The sequence below is a fragment of the Pleurodeles waltl genome, chromosome 9 (assembly GCF_031143425.1).
Source record: "Pleurodeles waltl isolate 20211129_DDA chromosome 9, aPleWal1.hap1.20221129, whole genome shotgun sequence".
Classification (NCBI taxonomy): domain Eukaryota; kingdom Metazoa; phylum Chordata; class Amphibia; order Caudata; family Salamandridae; genus Pleurodeles; species Pleurodeles waltl.
In genome coordinates, this window is record NC_090448.1 from 1,141,581,609 (window position 1) to 1,141,599,929 (window position 18,321).

At 45.3% G+C, this 18,321-nt stretch overlaps 1 protein-coding gene across 1 annotated transcript in view; it reads right to left on the reverse strand.

Moving 5' to 3' along the window:
• The window catches only part of PSEN1 (presenilin 1), a 159,687-nt gene that overhangs the window by 18,029 nt on the left and 123,337 nt on the right, over positions 1-18,321 (reverse strand). The window contains exons 7-9 of the mRNA XM_069208931.1: positions 14,403-14,501; positions 5,901-5,987; positions 4,203-4,388 (exon numbers count right to left, since the gene is read on the reverse strand). Coding sequence (XP_069065032.1) covers positions 4,203-4,388; positions 5,901-5,987; positions 14,403-14,501 — 372 coding nt within the window. The remainder of the gene's footprint in view (positions 1-4,202; positions 4,389-5,900; positions 5,988-14,402; positions 14,502-18,321) is intronic.

Consider the following 18,321-nt stretch of genomic DNA (forward strand, 5'->3'; position numbering starts at 1 on the left):
GACCTCTGAAGCCTCAGAGGACTGCCCTGCATCTAGAAGGACCAAGAACTCCTGAGGACAGCGGCTCTGTTCACCAAAGACTGCAACTTTGCAACAAAGAAGCAACTTTGAAACAACTTGCGTTTCCCGTCGGAAGCGTGAGACTCGACACTCTGCACCCAACGCCCCCGGCTCGACTTGTGGAGAACAATCACTTCAGGGAGGACTCCCCGGTGACTGCGAGACCGTGAGTAGCCAGAGTTGACCCCCCCTTAGCCCCCACAGCGACGCCTGCAGAGGGAATCCCGAGGCTCCCCCTGACCGCGACTGCCTGCTTCAAAGACCCGACGCCTGGTAAAGGCACTGCATCCGCAGCCCCCAGGACCTGAAGGATCGGACCTCCAGTGCAGGAGCGACCCCCAGGTGGCCCTCTCCCTTGCCCAGGTGGTGGCTACCCCGAGGGCCCCCCCCCCTTGCCTGCATCGCTGAAGAGACCCCTTGGTCTCCCATTGCTTTCTATTACAAACCCGACGCTTGTTTGCACACTGCACCCGGCCGCCCCCGTGCCGCTGAGGGTGTACTTTGTGTGGACTTGTGTCTCCCCCCGGTGCCCTACAAAACCCCCCTGGTCTGCCCTCCGAAGACGCGGGTACTTACCTGCTGGCAGACTGGAACCGGGACACCCCCTTCTCCATTGAAGCCTATGCGTTTTGGGCACCACTTTGACCTCTGCACCTGACCAGCCCTGAGCTGCTGGTGTGGTAACTTTGGGATTGCTCTGAACCCCCAACGGTGGGCTACCTTGGACCCAAACTTGAACCCCGTAGGTGGTTTACTTACCTGCAAAAACTAACAAACTCTTACTCCCCCTAGGAACTGTTGATAATTGCACTGTCTAGTTTTAAAATAGCTATATGTCATTTATGTGAAAACTGTATATGCTATTTTGCTAATTCAAAGTTCCTAAAGTTCCTACATGAAATACCTTTCATTTGAAGTATTACTTGTAAATCTTGAACCTGTGGTTCTTAAAATAAACTAAGAAAATATATTTTTCTATACAAAAACCTATTGGCCTGGAATTGTCTCTGAGTGTGTGTTCCTCATTTATTGCCTGTGTGTGTACAACAAATGCTTAACACTACTCCTCTGATAAGCCTACTGCTCGACCACACTACTACAAAATAGAGCATTAGAATTATCTCTTTTTGCCACTATCTTACCTCTAAGGGAAACCCTTGGACTCCGTGCATACTATTCCTTACTTTGAAATAGTGCGTACAGAGCCAACTTCCTACAATCAGCACCTCCTAATTTCACTGAAACCGCCATATGCGGCATTTAGATTTCAGGTCTTCCAGCTGCTAGAGTTCCCCCTCTTCAACTCGTTACAAACTGCCATCAGGACTAACACCTTCGTACCAGAGTAATAATAGGTTTAAAAAAAAAAAAAAACATGTCCTGTCACTTAAAACAGTGAGTAGACTCAGTCTACCTCACAATGAACGTGTAATCTTAATCTTATATCTAACTAAAGTTTGTACTTTATCTTTTAGAAATAGATTGGCAAATCATCCCAGGTTGACCTAAACTAAGCTAACGCCTCAGGATTTGAAAGGCATGTGACAAATTAAGATTGCCAGTAGAAAGCTGTCCAATGTCGCAGTTGGCCAGATAGACAAAAACAGTCTGACCATAGTAGATCTAGTTAACAGATACCTGTCAAATACCTTTCACATGAAGAAGTGACTAACAAAACAGCCTCTGCAAGAAACTGTTCACATGTATACAAGCTAGAACAGTTCAGAAAACAAAGGAGTGAGTGTTAAACCTGGCATCCTTGGTGCGGTATTCCCCCTAACTTTCTGTCTTCGACCGCCTGTCTGGCTGACTTGGTTTTTGCTGGCCTTAGGACTCTGCGCACCTTACCACTGCTAACCAGTGCTAATGTGCTTGTGCTCTCTCCTTAAAACATGGTAAGATTGGCATATACCCAATCGGCACATTTAATTTATAAGTCCCTGGTAAGGTGGCAACACCAGGGCCTGTAAATTAAAAGTTACTTACTTGAGGGCATGCCGCACCGATTGTGCCACCCACTTTGGTAGCACTAACTTGTCTGAGGCCTGCCACTGCAGCCTGTATGTGCAGTTTTAAACTGCCATTTGAACTGGCAAAATAAACCTTTTGTCAGGACCAAATCTTCCTTTTTAATGCATATAAGTAACAATGAGGGTAGGCCATGGACAGCCCAGAGGGCAGGGTGCAGTGTATGTAAAATGTTGGACATGTACTTTTTAGTTTTACATGTCCTGATAGTGAAAAACTCTTACATTCATTTTTCACTATTGCAACGCCTACCTCTCCCAACCGATAGCATTGAAGTTACCCTTATTACATTTAATAAGCTATATTTTCTAAATGGGAACAGGTACGTAGTTTGGTGTCTTTGGAATTGTAATGAAAAATCCTATCTTATGGTGAAGTCAGATTTGAAATGATAACTTTGAAGATGCCACTTTTAGGAAATTGCTATTTTCTTTCTTTGGCCATTTGGTGCCTGCAGTGTGTCTCCAGGTCACATGACTGATTGTAGTTGACAGGTGGGCTTTGCACATTCCTCCTGAACAGCCACACACAATAAGGAGCTTAAGTGTGTTTGGATGGTCAATCACTGGAAGCATGGGAGGGAGGAGCTGGGTACAGCCCATTTACACTTGAATAGGCTGTGTCCTGCCTCCATACAAAGGTCTGCATACCCCCTGTAGTTAGTCTGGAACCAGGGCAAGGAAGGCAGGGCACCTGGCCACTTCAAAGGTCTGCCTCTAGAGACTTCTCCCCATTTCAAAGGCACAACTGGGAATAAATACTGGACCTCAGACACCAACTCTTCAGTACACTTCTGGACCTGTGGATACTCAGCCAGGATGAATGATCGCTATGCTGCTATAAATGCTGCCACTCTGCTGAAATGCTGCCCTGCTATACTGAGCTGCTACCCTCTTGCCTAGGTGAGGAGGATTGGAGCTGCAGGCACCCAGAAACCCAAAGTCACTCCAAGGAATAGTTGGCTTGCTTTCTGACTTAAGCATCAGGAACAGAAGGCTCCAACAACCTTGAACGCAGCACCTGTCCTCTGCCATCTGTGAGTATACACTGCAAAGTGGTGCCACACCAGTCCTGGACTCTTGGAAGTAGGCATAAGGTGCTCTGGCAGCCTCTGTGGATTCAGTGGAACTAGTGCACCTTCTCTGCTGCTGGTGCAACCCCGAGCAGAATTGACGTATCGCTGCTGCTGCTGCGTGGATCAGTACTACCCCAAAGATCCACACTGGAGTCAGTCGCCCATCAAGACGTCCCCTACGCAATGCATCCTTGGCATAGGGCCTTACATTCTCTAACAGCAGTCTCGACAACGATGCCAGACTCCACATCACAGCTCCTCAGAACCGATGCTTTGCCTAAACTGCACGATACATCCTCGACATCGGCCTTTGCATTGCAAGCCTTCATTGACAGGATCCTCGGTGATGACACAGGACCTCGCATTGCAGTCTGGTCACACCTTGGAACCAACGCATTGCTTTGAGTGAGCAATACATCTTTATCACAGCCTTACTGGGTCCCCACAGCCAGCCACACCCCACTGTGGTCAGCATAAACTTGTGACTTTGTTCCTGTCCAGTGCGACCAGATGTCCACAGATGGAGCTTTGTGCTATTTTCACTGAATTCACTAAAATTGCATCTCTCCATTTTTTCGGATTGGATTTTTGTTGGTTTGGACCAGTTTTAATTTATTAAAACTAACTATTTGCCTAACTTGATGTGGGATCCTATTTTGTGGTGTTTTACACTTTATTACTGTTGAAGTATTGCACAAATACTTTACACACTCCCTCAAAGTTCAAGCCTGACTGCTCCGTTCCAAGCTACCAGAGGTTTGAGGACAGGTTAATTTAAGGTTGGTTTGTGCCTCACCCTCACAAGGATTGTGGTTGCTGCTTGACCAGGGCTCACACCCCTGTCAACCAATAACCCTGAATTCTTATGATGATAAACTTCCGCCCACTAATTGTACACTTAGAATTCAAACAGCACCTGATACTTCACAAATCTTTATTTACAACATCCAATAGCATGAAAGGCAATAGAGATACATTTCTAAGTAAGGACAGAGATGTTGTAGATTTTTGCTGAAAATACTTGGAAAAAGGTACTCACTCTCCTCAGGATCCTCAGCAGGCGGGTTGCTGTGGGGCATTGCTTGAACAACAGCTCGTGTTTCTGGAGTGGATTCATAGGGGCCAAGGGTCTGGTCTCTCTGCTGCTGCCACTGAGGACCAAAGCCCCCATCATCCTCCACAGGAACCTCAGTGTCTCGTTTGTTAGCTGGGTCTCGCGCCTTAGCTGAAACAAGAGAAAAGAACTGAATGTTTTTTTTTTTTTTATCTTAACTCATCATCAAGCACAAAACGGACAGGGGAGACGACCATGTAATGAGCAACATTTTAAAAACCAATCAAAATGCTGACGATATCTTGAACGTGCAGTGATGTGGTTAGAAAAATGGAACAGCCAATTAAGAAAAGTACCAGGTAAATTAAGATACACTGTAAATCATGGCTTAACAGATTTGTACCTGATCCTTCATTTGTATAGGCTAGTACAATGCCATACTTCGTCTACTTCAAAAAACACAACGCTCCAATTCTAAGTTCTTATGAGAAGTTACGTTTAAAAAAAAAATATATATATATATAGTGCATTTTGGAATTTGAGTCTGGATGCAGTGGAATATGCCAGGCTGAATTTTACATGTAGCATTTTGCTGTCTTCAGGGGAAAAACACCTGGACAAGGTTTAGGAATAGTTATTCGACTGCTTTTTAAAAGTAGTAGCATTCGACAAAAAAGTATAACTGTAGCATATGTTTGGCAACAGATGGGAAAACAATAAGATTTTTGATAAAAGACAAACATCGTTTCTAGAGCAAATCTCTGAACTCTTTAAAAAAAAAAAAAAAAAAAAAGGAAAATCCACCTCGATGTGGTTTATATGGAAAATACTAATGCCCTAGGACAAGTGCAGTTGGCGTCAACCATGAAGGAATTTACCAGGAATATGGAGGGATGCTCCGATCCCAAGTAAAGTAGATGTGACGTCCAGATTATACGATTTGGATCTAGCTGCTAGAGATGTTGATCACTCAAAACATACCTTGGTTGCTTTAGTCAGATTTGCAGACACCAGGTCAAGGTTTAGACAAATCTTTCAGAAAAAAACAGGTCTCCGCTGGCACAAAATAGGGATGAAACAGATACATATCGAACCTGCCTCATCCCAAAATTTAGACAACACTGAGAGAAGTCCAAAAATGATGCATAGCAGCACTTTATGAGAAAATACAGATGAAAAGGCAGAGCCCAAGGCAGGGATCTCACTCTCAGAGCTGGGAAAAAAGGAACTAATGGGCTAACTGCCACTGTCCTGTGCATTGTGGTGCTTTATGGCTGTTATAAAGTGTAGTTCTTCCTTGCCTATGAGGCAGTTTTTACGTCCTTTCGTTTTTAAAAAAAAGAATACATTAAAAGTGATCTAGTCTAATACCTGATTGGAATGTTTTAAGCCAGTTTTTAATTTTTCAATGGGTTTGCTAATATTTATCATACATATGTTTTTAATAAACAAAGAATACGTTTTTTTTCGTCACACACAATGTGTTTTTTAAGATTGTCAAGCTATTTCAAGTACTGGTGGGGCATCCTGCACATAGACAAGAATATTTCTAGTCTTTATGCACATTGATAAAGATCACATGAAAGAGAATCATGTTTTCAAACATAGATTTGGACAGCAACATAAAAAATTTCCTATGTACAAGTATTAAAGTGGGTAACATGCCATTTACAAAAAAAATACCTTGTGCACTGCGGCGGGAGCTTTCGGCACCTTGCAAGTCATTTGTGGGATTTGCGTCTGCCATATTTACCAGCCATATCATGGTAGCTGTGGAAAAAAGGAAAGCCTTGATTATTGCTCAGAAAAGGAAGAATAATAGAAATATTATGTTACAGTCACTCTAGTCGTTATTAAATTAAACATCAGTGGCAACTATATAAAAGATAAAGTACCCTCATTGTATAAGAGATTATCTCAGGCCTGCAGACACAAGCCTCTCTCACCTGTCATCTCTGTGGGATTGCACATCTCAGTGTTTCCTCTACTTCATACCCCAAGGCGTTTAGGAGTGAAATTGCAGTTAACATGTCGGCTCACAGGCCATGGAGTTGCTATAAATTTAAACTGGTTTGTGCAAACATAAAGTTAGCTAATTAATCACAAATGCTGAATGAAGGGACCTGAAACATGGTTTAAAGTGCAGGGTGCTCTCATGCTGAAGTGCAATGCTAATAAATATATATTGGAGAGTATTCCAAATATGCATATATGGATTCCTTTTGAGTAATATAATCCTTATCATGAAATACCCTTGAGACCATACACAAGAAATTGGAATGAAAAAGTTGACGTCTTTGCTAACTGCTTCCATTCAGCGATCAATTATACCCAGGACTGGTTGTTTTTTGGCTAACTGACTGATCAGGTGGTTGCACTTTGTGGGAGATCTATATCACCAAAGGAATTGATGAGGCTAACTTCTTTCTAGCTACCACAAGAATCCCAGAGTTTTTGGAACAATGTTCTAAAAAGCCAGAAGGGACGAGAGGAGGTCTGGGACGCGACCTCCCTTCAATAACACTGTCACCTCGAGGGTCCTGCACATATTGGCCCATCTCAGCGATGGCTGAAACTATAAATAGAGTGGAGCACTGTCCTGGTACAGGACACCATTCAGTATTGTTTAAAGACCCTCACAATTCCTACTGGTGTCATGCTTCAGTCTCTGGTCTTGCAGCAAACAGGAGGCCAATCGGCTGGCCTTTGGAGTCTCTCGGCTTGACTGGGCTCTGAAGACAACTCCTCTTTAAGCAGGACACAGCAGGCGCAGTCCCTCTCTTCGCTAGCCACCAGGTGCAGTCTTCAATGGTGCAACCTCTCTTTGCTGGTCCCTTGTTCTACAGCATGGCAGTCCCTCTTCAGTCCTTCGTCCAAATCAGGAGATCTGAGGTCTGGGTGCCAGGGGTGTTCCTTATATGCTCGGAAAATGCCCTCAAGGCAGGAAGCAGTCGGTAGCCAATGGGCTACCAGGCTCCCACCCAGTAAAAACTTCCTGTGGAGTGTGGCACGTAGCTATCCCAGGATGCACCATTCTGCCCATTCCCAAGATGGCGAGACCCTTCTCTCGGAGTTCAGAACTCAGTTACCTGGGATTTGGCTACCTAAGGGCTACATGACCCTGGCAAAACCAGTTGGCAACTGGCTTCCCCTCTCTACTCCCCATTCCAGCCAGTCTACTTCGGCAATGGGGCAGCCTCCCCCCGCCCTCTACCTGGTGTAACATATCTGCCCTTCAAAGGCAGCTGTACCTTTTAAACCTGCCTTTTGGGGTCAACACCTAAGAGGCTTTCTCCAGGAGGGATAGGACACCTTCCTGGATTGCAATCCCTCAATGTTCACATTTGTTGGCACGTCTCTCAAAGAACAGGTGCCATGTGGGCCCAGGAAGGCATAGGAGTTTTAAAGGCAACAAAGAGGCGGCTTTGCTACACCAACAAGTTATATTAATTTCGACTTGGGACACAAGGCAGGCTTAATGTAATGAGTCTGATACCTCGGAGTGCCCACTTTGGTTGCACCATTCAGGAGTTGGCACAGCTGAGGGGACTTAATGTCATCCTGTGCCCACAAATGTCCTGCCTGTGTCATTTGTTGCACCCTGGTGTTATTACTCGATAGGCCTGCCAGAGGGGTTACTTATACACAAGTGGTGGCTTTGCCCTTGCTCCCAATGGAAAAGTTGGGCTAGCAGTGTACGACTGCTCGACTAGTATGTAGTGGTGGACTGGGGGGCTTGTTTTACTTGAGGGACCTCCAAAGGTGGCACAATCATTGCTGCAAGCCAGGGGTCCCCCTTTAACTTACATGCCCTGGGCACCAGGATACCATTTACTAGGGACCTACAGGAAAATTAGCCATTTCCAGTTGGGTAAAGCTTATCTGACATATACTTTAGGATCAGGGGACTGGCACTGAGGACTGGTTAGAAGGCCTCAGTGCACTCTGAGTCAAAAACACAGCAGAATCAGTTGAAAAACCTGAGGCGATCATACAAAAAGAGACATTTTCTTACAGTAAGTATGTAGTGTGATGGAATATGACCTAATTAAGTATAAATTCAAAAACAATTTCAGAAATAATAATGTTTGATGCGCTATTCAAATGCATTATTTGGGTAGGGAATAGTATGTTATCATGAGTCTGAGCACGGCTGCACTGGGCCCCAGCTAAAATGCTCAAATCACTGTTCTATTCCCCTCCTTGTTCACTATTTCCATCCATTGTCTCTCCTCTCCTATTTCCATCCATTCTCTGATCGCCTACCTTCTCTCATTCCTCTCTCTCCCTTTCTGTCTCTCCCTTGATGCCACTTGTGCCCAGCTGCAATTAATCTCAGAGAGATGGGGAACGAGACAGAGGCAGCAAAAGCAGCTCTTGGATATCGAAGCCGGCCCCCAATCATTTTAGCCCATCACAGAAATGCCTGATGGAATAAAAGGCCAGTCTGACCCTAGTCAGAAGAATGGATAGTGTTACCGGGTTGTGTTATCCTATTATGAGTGTAAAAGCCTTTTTTTGCCCAATGGATATAGCACACAACTCTTGAGTGACGTGACTATTTGCCAGTTATGGTGACTGTGTTTTTCCCCAGTGAATTGCATAGGGTGCGAGAATGGTTGTTTCACTCCACCTTAATTTTTTTTCCATGTGGATGGATCATCACAAAACGTAGCTGAATGAATAAGCAGATTTCAAAGTTTCATGCAAGTCTATCCATGTGGTCAAAAGTTATAGCTAAATAATAATTAAAAAAAAGATCATCTGAATTAGAACTACACAGGGGCTACTGGAAATTTAGTTATATATATTTCACTTTAAAAAACAAAAGTTACAGGGATGTTATAGTTAGGTTTTGAATTTACTCGCACAAAACCACAGAAATTCAGCAGTTATAGTTATTTCAAGTAAATATAACTCGCGCCCTAAGGTAACTATAATGCGCACTCCCGCAATGCACAGTAATTAGCAGTGCATGGTGAGGGTGCGTGTTATAGTTACCTTAAGGCACGAATTATAGTTACTTGAGATAACTAGAACTGCTGAATTTCTATGGTTTTGTATGAGTAAATTCAAAACCCAACTATAAACAGCCTTGTAACCTTTAGTTTTTTCAGTGAATATCTATGGTTTTGTAACGTATAGTAATATTCATTACCGTACGGTAATCCAGCCACTGCCTGCCTGCGTTGTACTACACACAGCCCTTTGGTCATGCGCGGCGGGAGTTGGCTGTAGCCTGTCTCTCTGGGTGTAAGAATAGGTGTGAAAGGGTTTATCTGGGGATGAGAGTGGCTTTGAGAGTCTATGTCTGGGTGTGAGTGTGTGCATCAGTGTCTTAGTGGGTGTGTGAGTGTCTGCGCAGATTTGTGAGTGTGCATGAGGGTGTCAGTAGGTCTGTAAGTGGGTGTGTGAGTGGGTCTGTGGGTGAGTGAGTGGGTCTGTGGGTGAGTGAGTGGGGCGGTGCATGTGCAAGGGTCTGAGTGGGTCTGTGAGAGGGTGAATGAGTGCCTGAGTGGGTGCATAAGAGTCAGTGTGAGTGGGAGAATGATTGGGAGAGAGATGGAGAGTTTTTTAGGCTTTGATGGATGATATACTTAGAATGAGATATTTCTGGACAAATTGAAAAGAAAAATGTATGTCAATTAAAAAGAGTGAGATCACCTTTTAGTATGAACCTTAAACTATTGAAGTTTAAAAGAAATTAAAGGAGGGACATGATCATGTACACTCCTGGAGTAGAACCCTCAACTGTCAGTGTGAGGGTCTGTGACCTTTAACCATCAAGCCACAGGTGACTCCTTGATGGACTGTTTCCAGACATACCTATGACATGCAACCCACATGTGACAGGAAAGAAACGTGAACGCTCTGTTACTAGGAAGGTTTAACAGTCAAAAAACTAGTAAAAAAACAAACACACTGCCCAGTCATACTAGGATTTGAACCTTCAGCCTACTGAGTGACAGTACAAGAACTTGACCATTAGGCCAGCTGTGACTGTTCCGCTATACATCCAAATGTAACTATCACATTTGTACCAAACATCTTCCTGGTCTTACTCATTGAAGTCATAGCATGGAGAGACCATTGCAATGACAATCTTTCTCTCTTCCATCCCTTTATGGGATGGAAAAGATAGCGAGAGAGTGACAGGACCGCGTGGGGAGCCTTATAGCCCACGGTCCTAGCCGGCTCCCCGGGTAGTGCAGGAGCTGACACTGCTCCCAGAAGCAGGGAGATGCATTAAATAACAAATCCCTGCTTCTGAGAGCAATGTTTTCATCTGTGTTTCCTGCATGCAAATATGCATGAAGGGAAGACAGATAAAAACCCTGCTTTTTGACAGCTCCCACAGTCAAAAAGCAGACTTTGCTTGCTTTTGCTTGGTGGGAGCCCAATGCCATCCCTAGCTCCTGCAGGGGGTCTGCGCAGCCCCCCTACAACATTACACAGCCCCTTCATTCTTTTTTTTATAGCCCTGTGGAGGTGTGGTCCCCGGGGCATGGGAAATGCACGCCCCCCCCACCCCATCATATTTCTGTGAAGCTCCGGGAAGGTGGTGGTCCCTGGGGCTGAAGGGAGCCGCACAGCCTCCCCCCACACACAATATGATAAAAGCCCTGTGAAGGTCGCCCACCCCCAATTAAATTAGCAATACCTACCTGGGGGCTTCAGAATACAAAAGCACAGGAACCCGCACTTAGTGTTTTTAAAAAAAACATTTTTGCCGGATCTGTGGATCCACCACGAATGGTGGCAAAAAAAAAAAATTCGAATGCTTTTTTAGCTCTGGGAGGTCCCTCTGGTTTTTGTTACTTTTTTAGTGGGACTCGCCTTCAGCTGAGTTCCAAGATGGCTGCCAACACTTCCTGGTTTGAAGTGTTGGCAGCCAATCCGAGCTGTGCATTTGCCATGCATGAGCTCTCAATCTTCGCAAAGTCGTTGCGGCCAGAGATCCCCAAATTTGTTTTCCCTTTAATTTCTCAAAATCTACTAACTAGATTTAAAATCGAAAACAAAATCTGCCTACTGAATGCTAGCTTTCTGCCAAATTTGGTATAATTCCACCCAGTGGTTCGGGCTGAAGTCGTGTTCAAAGGTCCCATGGTAATTAACAGAAGAAACTCAACTTTTTTTTAACCCCCTCCCCCTCTTTCTTGGCCCCCGATTGACGGATCACCCCAAATCTGTCCGTGCGCAACAAGAATCACAGGGGCACTTTTTGGGACCTACTTTCTGAAGATTCGTCAAACGGTGCCAAAGATACAGGCAAGTCAAAAAAATGCTTTTTCTAAGGTAACATGGTCTTAACTATAGTTCCACCTAGTGGTGGAATGAGTTGGGTTGGACTGGACTGGATTGGGGTGTTGGATTAGAGTGGGGTGGATATATATGCATATATATCCACCCCCAATCCAGTCCAATCACCCCACTCCAATCCAACACCTCGCCACAATCCAATCCAGTCCAGTCCAGTCTACTCCAATTCAACCCAACCTACTCCAGTCCAACCCACCCCAGACCAATCCAACTCAATCCACCCACTCCAATCAAGTCCACTGCTCTCCCACAGTCCACTTCACCCCATCCTAATTCACCTCAGTCCAATACACCACAATACACCCCACCCCAATCCAATACACCACACACAATCCAATCCACCCCAATCCAGCCCAGTCCAATCCACCCCACTCTTATCCAGCACCTCACCCCAATTCAATCCATTCAACCCAACCTACTCCAGTTCAACCCAACTCACCCCAGTCCAATCCAACTTAATCCACCCACTCCAATCAAGTCCACTCCTACCCCAATCCACCTCACTCCAATCCAATCCACCCACACCACCCAAATCCACTCCACTTCAATCCAATCCAAATTAATCCACCCTACTCAATTCAATCCACATCACCCCATTTCAATCCACCCCTCCAACCCACCTCTCCAATCTATCCCACTCCAATCCCCCCAACCCACTCCAATCCACTACACCCAGTCCTATCCACCCAATCCAATCCACCCCACTCAGGCCAGTCCACCCTAATCCAATCCACCCCACACCAATCAAATTCACACCATGCCAATCCAATCCACCCCACACCAATCCAATCCACCTCACTGCAGTCCACTCCACTCAAACCCACCCAACCGTAATCCCCCATCCCCCAATCCAACCCACCCCAATCCAACCCACCCCACCCGAATCTACTTGACTCTATCCCAGTCCAATCCTCCCCACCTCAGTTCAGTCCACCACACTCCATTCCGATCCATCCAGCTTACCCCACTCCAATCCACCACACTCCATTCTAATCCACCCCACACCAAACCAATCTACTCCTCTCTATCCCACCCCAAGCCACTCGCATCCATCCCAGTTCAGTCCGATCCAATCCATCCAGCCCAATCCACCCAATGCACTCCAATCCACCCCCCTCCAATCCAATACACCCCACTCCAATCCATCCTACTACTACCCAATCCAATCTAGCCCAACCCATTTCAATCCACCCCATTCCAATCCACATCACTCCACCCCACTCCAATCCTCCCACAACCCAATTCAATCCAACCCACCCCACCCCATTTTAATCCACCCCACTCCAATCCAATCCACCCTACTCCAATCCACCACCCTATTCACTCCAACCCACCACACCCTACTCCAATGCACCCGACTCTATCCCAATCCAATCCACCCCACTTCATCCAATCCACCTCACCCCAGTTCAGTCTACCCCACTCCAATCTATCCAGTCCATCCCACCACAATCCAATCCACCCCACTCCCATCCAATTCAATCCAATCCAATCCAATCCATCCCACTCTACCCCACTCCAGTCTAATCCACCACAATCCAATCTAATAAATCCAATCTAATAAATCCAATCTTCCCACTCCAATTCAATTCAATCCACCTCACTACCTCGGTTCACTCCATCCCACTCAATCATATTCCACCCCACTCTATACACTCTTTGCCACTGAACTCTACTCCCCTCTACGATACACTACTCCCCCTATTACACTCTACGCCAATCCAACAAATCCATTCTATGACACTCTACTCCGCCACTCCATGCCACACCATTAACATATAGCCAAGCCGTCAGCAGACACTGGTGTACTACATGGCAAAATAATTTTGAAAGCCAATGGCTCTTGTATAGGCGAGAAATATTGGCTTTTAAAATGTTTGATATATATATATATATATATATATATATATATATATACACATATATATATATATACCAGCGATGTGATGAATTGACGACTATTCATGTAAATCTACAAAAAAAAAAAACTTCACTGTACTCATCCTACGATGAAGCAGATGCAAGGTAGCAGTTTGTCGAAGTAATTACTGCGATATAGTGAGAGCAATTCTTTAATTGTATTGGTTGAAGGCAACAAGGGCCATTCTTTACTATCTTGGTTCTTTAACTAGGGTGAGCCAACATACAGTATCCTTTCTAGCGTGGTTGTCTTCAGTTTGTCTCTTAAAAGGGGTTAGAAAGTAATCTGCCCAGTAACTTTTAGGATGATTGAAAGCCAGAGTGCGGAAAGATTCTGGATCTTTGTCAGTGATGCACAGACATGAGCTAATGTCCTGCTCTGCCCCTACAGTCTACGAAAACGTATGAACCGCAATACCCAGAACAAAAGCCCACCCCAAATTCTCATACAGGAGAAGATATCTGAACTCAAGTTCCTGCTCAACAAAGCACAGAAGCAATGCTGTTCTACTACTAGTGTCTACAAACTAAAAACTAACAATCTTGCAAATGTTGCACAAACCATAAAACAAAACAAAAAATAGACACACATGAGCAAATATTTTAACTTTGATTTCGTGATTGGCAGTGATCAGGAGTAATACTGCTCCACCACCAGTGTTTACAGATACAAACCACAACACAAACAAAGAAATCAACTAAGAATCTCATTCGAAGAAGAGCTTTGAACTCTGACGCAGACAAGCAATCACTGGTAATTTCCTCCTAGACACGTCTATTGAAGTTACCCATGAGGTCGTCATACTCGGCAGAAAACAACATATGTAGTGGAAACAGCGCTCATTTGAGAACAAGCATTCAGGATTATTTAATCTCCTTTTACGAAAAGAGTGTAGAGGATTAAAAAGGAATAATCTCCTTCTGTTCGAATAAAGTACTTACAGGAGTAAATCAGAGCTGGGAAGAGGGTCTCATTCCGTTCTTGTGCCGTTTCCACCAGCATCCGCAGAGGTCCCTTTGGGCAGAGGACAGCAATGAGATCTGAAAGAAAAGGGCAGGAATTCATGAATTACCTGTAACCTTCACCACACGCATGACCACACTGTAAAAACTGCTTTTTCTGAACGACGGGACCAAAGCAATATTTACACATCAATATATCAAAATAAATGTTTCTATTATAAAACAGGCTACCAGTTGTGGCAAGAAAATCTGGTACATATCACTGTCATTCGCAGTAACATGACAATCATTTCATAATGAGAAACCAATGCAAATTCGCCCGTCTGGAGGTTTATAAGGCATACAGAACATGAAGTAAACAGGGACTGCTTCACAAAGCCAGCAGGAAGACACAGCAAACGAAAATGCAAATTCTACAAGCCTCTGAGCGGCTGTCGTTTACACTTGTTTGGGAAATCAACATAAAAAAAATGTTTAAGAATGTGAAATCATGGCACAGTGTGTGCGCAATACTCACAAACAGTACTATCTCATGTCTGTTCTCCCAACCCTTCATGTGCGTAGACCAAGAAAGCACAAGGTTAGGAAAACGTTTTTAAAAGAGTAATTTTTAAAGCAAACATTATTTCGTTATGTCCCCCTTCCTTAACAAACCCGTACATGTGAATTCTAAAGCAGAGACCTGGCTCCGGAGCATCGGCTGGTGTTTCTGTGGGTGATGCAGAAGGGGGGGGGGGGGCAGATACAGCAGCAAAGGACGGGGTTTGGAAGATGGGGAGAGAGGGATGAGGCGAGGCTTATGCTGAAGGGGTGAAGTTGAGGGAAGGAGAGCAGAGACGGGATGGGGAAGGCTCGGCCTAGTCTATCCCCTCTTGAGAACAGATTCAAAGCTGTAAACCTCCAGTGCACTTTCCCTCTCGGCCCGCACCCCCAAGGCCTGGACTCTGGCTGTGCATTCACGGGGGCACATATGGTGAACGCTTCACAATGTGAATGCCAACCAAGGTAGCGCCGGGTGGCACTCGCCAGACTGCAATTCCCCGTTCCCTTTTCTCCCACTACCCAAGGAATAACTCTCGCTATAATCTGGATAACCAATATCTTCGTGCGTACATTATAAATGTAGAGATTGTAATTGTATAACGTATATTCTCATTATGCTTGCGTACATTATTATTTTCCATGTTCTGCCTGAATTCCTGACAAATTATAAATACGATGAGGTACCCTTTAGGTCTAGCATTAGCCAATAGGTTTGGATTTCACTTAAATTATAATACTAACCTTTTGCCCTCTTCGTCCATTGGTTGCTTATTGTGTCATTCACATTTATCTTACAGCATCCAGCATCCAGTGCTAGGCCAACTCACTTCAGCCACTGGGTAACTTCACGTTGCAGTGAGTAACAGCACTGACTTTTCACAAGAAGCACTGACTTTTCACAAGAAGCACACACATGCACTGTAGGAAGTTGGCTCTGTATGTGCTATTTCAAAGTAAGGAATAGCATGCACAGAGTCCAAGGGTTCCCCTTAGAGGTAAGATAGTGGCAAAAAGAGATAATACTAATGCTCTATTTTGTGGTAGTGTGGTCGAGCAGTAGGCTTATCAAAGGAGTAGTGTTAAGCATTTGTTGTACATACACACAGGCAATAAATGAGGAACACACACTCAGAGACAAATCCAGCCAATAGGTTTTGTTATAGAAAAATATCTTTTCTTAGTTTATTTTAAGAACCACAGGTTCAAATTCTACATGTAATATCTCATTTGAAAGGTATTGCAGGTAAGTACTTTAGGAACTTTGAATAATTACAGTAGCATATATACTTTTGTCATAAAACACACATAGCTGTTTTAAAAGTGGACACTGCAATTTTCACAGTTCCTGGGGGAGGTAAAGTATTGTTAGTTTTAACAGGTAAGTAAGTCACTTACAGGTTTCAGTTTTGGGTCCAAAGTAGCCCACTGTTGGGGGGTTCAGAGCAACCCCAAAGTTATCACACCAGCAGCTCAGGGCCGGTCAGGTGCAAAGGTCAAAGAGGTGCCCAAAACACATAGGCTTCAATGGAGAGAAGGGGGTGCCCTGGTTCCAGTCTGCCAGCAGGTAAGTACCCGCGTCTTCGGAGGGCAGACCAGGGGGGTTTTGTAGGGCACCGGGGGGGGGGGACACAAGTCCACACAGAAAGTACACCCTCAGCAGCGCGGGGGCGGCCGGGTGCAGTGTGTAAACACGCGTCGGGTTTCCAATAGTTTCCTATGGGAGACCAAGGGGTCTCTTCAGCGATGCAGGCAGGCAAGGGGGGGGGCTCCTCGGGGTAGCCACCACCTGGGCAAGGGAGAGGGCCTCCTGGGGGTCACTCCTGCACAGAAGTTCCGATCCTTCAGGTGCTGCGGGTGCAGGGTCTTTTCCAGCCGTCGGGAAATGGAGTTCAGACAGTCGCGGTCAGGGGGAGCCTCGGGATTCCCTCTGCAGGCGTCACTGTGGGGGCTCAGGGGGGACAACTTTGGTTACTCACAGTCTTGGAGTCGCCGGAGGGTCCTCCCTGAGGTGTTAGTTCTCCACCAGTCGAGTCGGGGTCCCCGGGTGCAGTGTTGCAAGTCTCACGCTTCTTGCGGGGAGTTGCAGGGGTCTTTAAATCTGCTCCTTGTAACAAAGTTGCAGTTCTTTTGGAGCAGTGCCGCTGTCCTCGGGAGTTTCTTGTCTTTCTTGAAGCAGGGCAGTCCTCAGAGGATTCAGAGGTCGCTGGTCCCTTGGAAAGCGTCGCTGGAGCAGGTTTCTTTGGAAGGCAGGAGACAGGCCGGTAAGTCTGGGGCCAAGGCAGTTGGTGTCTTCTGTTCTTCCTCTGCAGGGGTTTTTCAGCTCAGCAGTCCTCTTCTTCTTGTAGTTTCAGGAATCTAAATTCTTAGGTTCAGGGAAGCCCTTAAATACTAAATTTAAGGGCGTGTTTAGGTCTGGGGGGTAGTAGCCAATGGCTACTAGCCCTGAGGGTGGGTACACCCTCTTTGTGCCTCCTCCCAAGGGGAGGGGGTGACATTCCTATCCCTATTGGGGGAATCCTCCTTCTACAAGATGGAGGATTTCTAAAAGTCAGAGTCACCTCAGCTCAGGACACCTTAGGGGCTGTCCTGACTGGCCAGTGACTCCTCCTTGTTTTTCTCATTATCTCTCCTGGACTTGCCGCCAAAAGTGGGGGCTGGGTCCAGGGGGCAGGCATCTCCACTAGCTGGAGTGCCCTGGGGCATTGTAACACGAAGCTTGAGCCTTTGAAGCTCACTGCTAGGTGTTACAGTTCCTGCAGGGGGGAGGTGTGTGCAATGCATGTAAGAGTAGTGGTTGTGTTTATTTTGTAGTTAGTGTTATGGTTTTATTTGGGCTTTTGGGGGTAGAGGTCGTTTACTTTGGGGTTTTGGAGGGAGGGGAATTTTGGTGGGGCACTTCACTCACCCCATCACTTTCAAGGGGTACAAGTCGCCCCTGCTATGTACAGGGCTGCGAAGAGAAGATGGTAAGACTTGCATTATGTAACGCATTCCACCACTGATGACAATCTAAGAAAACTGCCTTACATTTAGTACTATGTTAAATATGCATCTATTTCACTATCCCCAGCCGTGCCACCCCTGCTTTAAAGCACACCAAGTCATGTACTTCACAGTATCAAGCTGCGAAAAAGTATCTGGAAATAAGCAACTACAGCCAAAGAAATGGGGGCATTTGACTAGTTAGCCACGAGAAGAGAAGGACTGCAAAAAGATCTAGCAAAGCTTTGCAAATGAGCAATTTTAAATTCAAACTATAAATGATCTAAAAGAACACACTGGCACCTACACTTGTAGCAGCTTTTAATCTTTCCCTGCCAAAGCGTTTGTAAAAGTCAACAAAATCTTGTGTGAA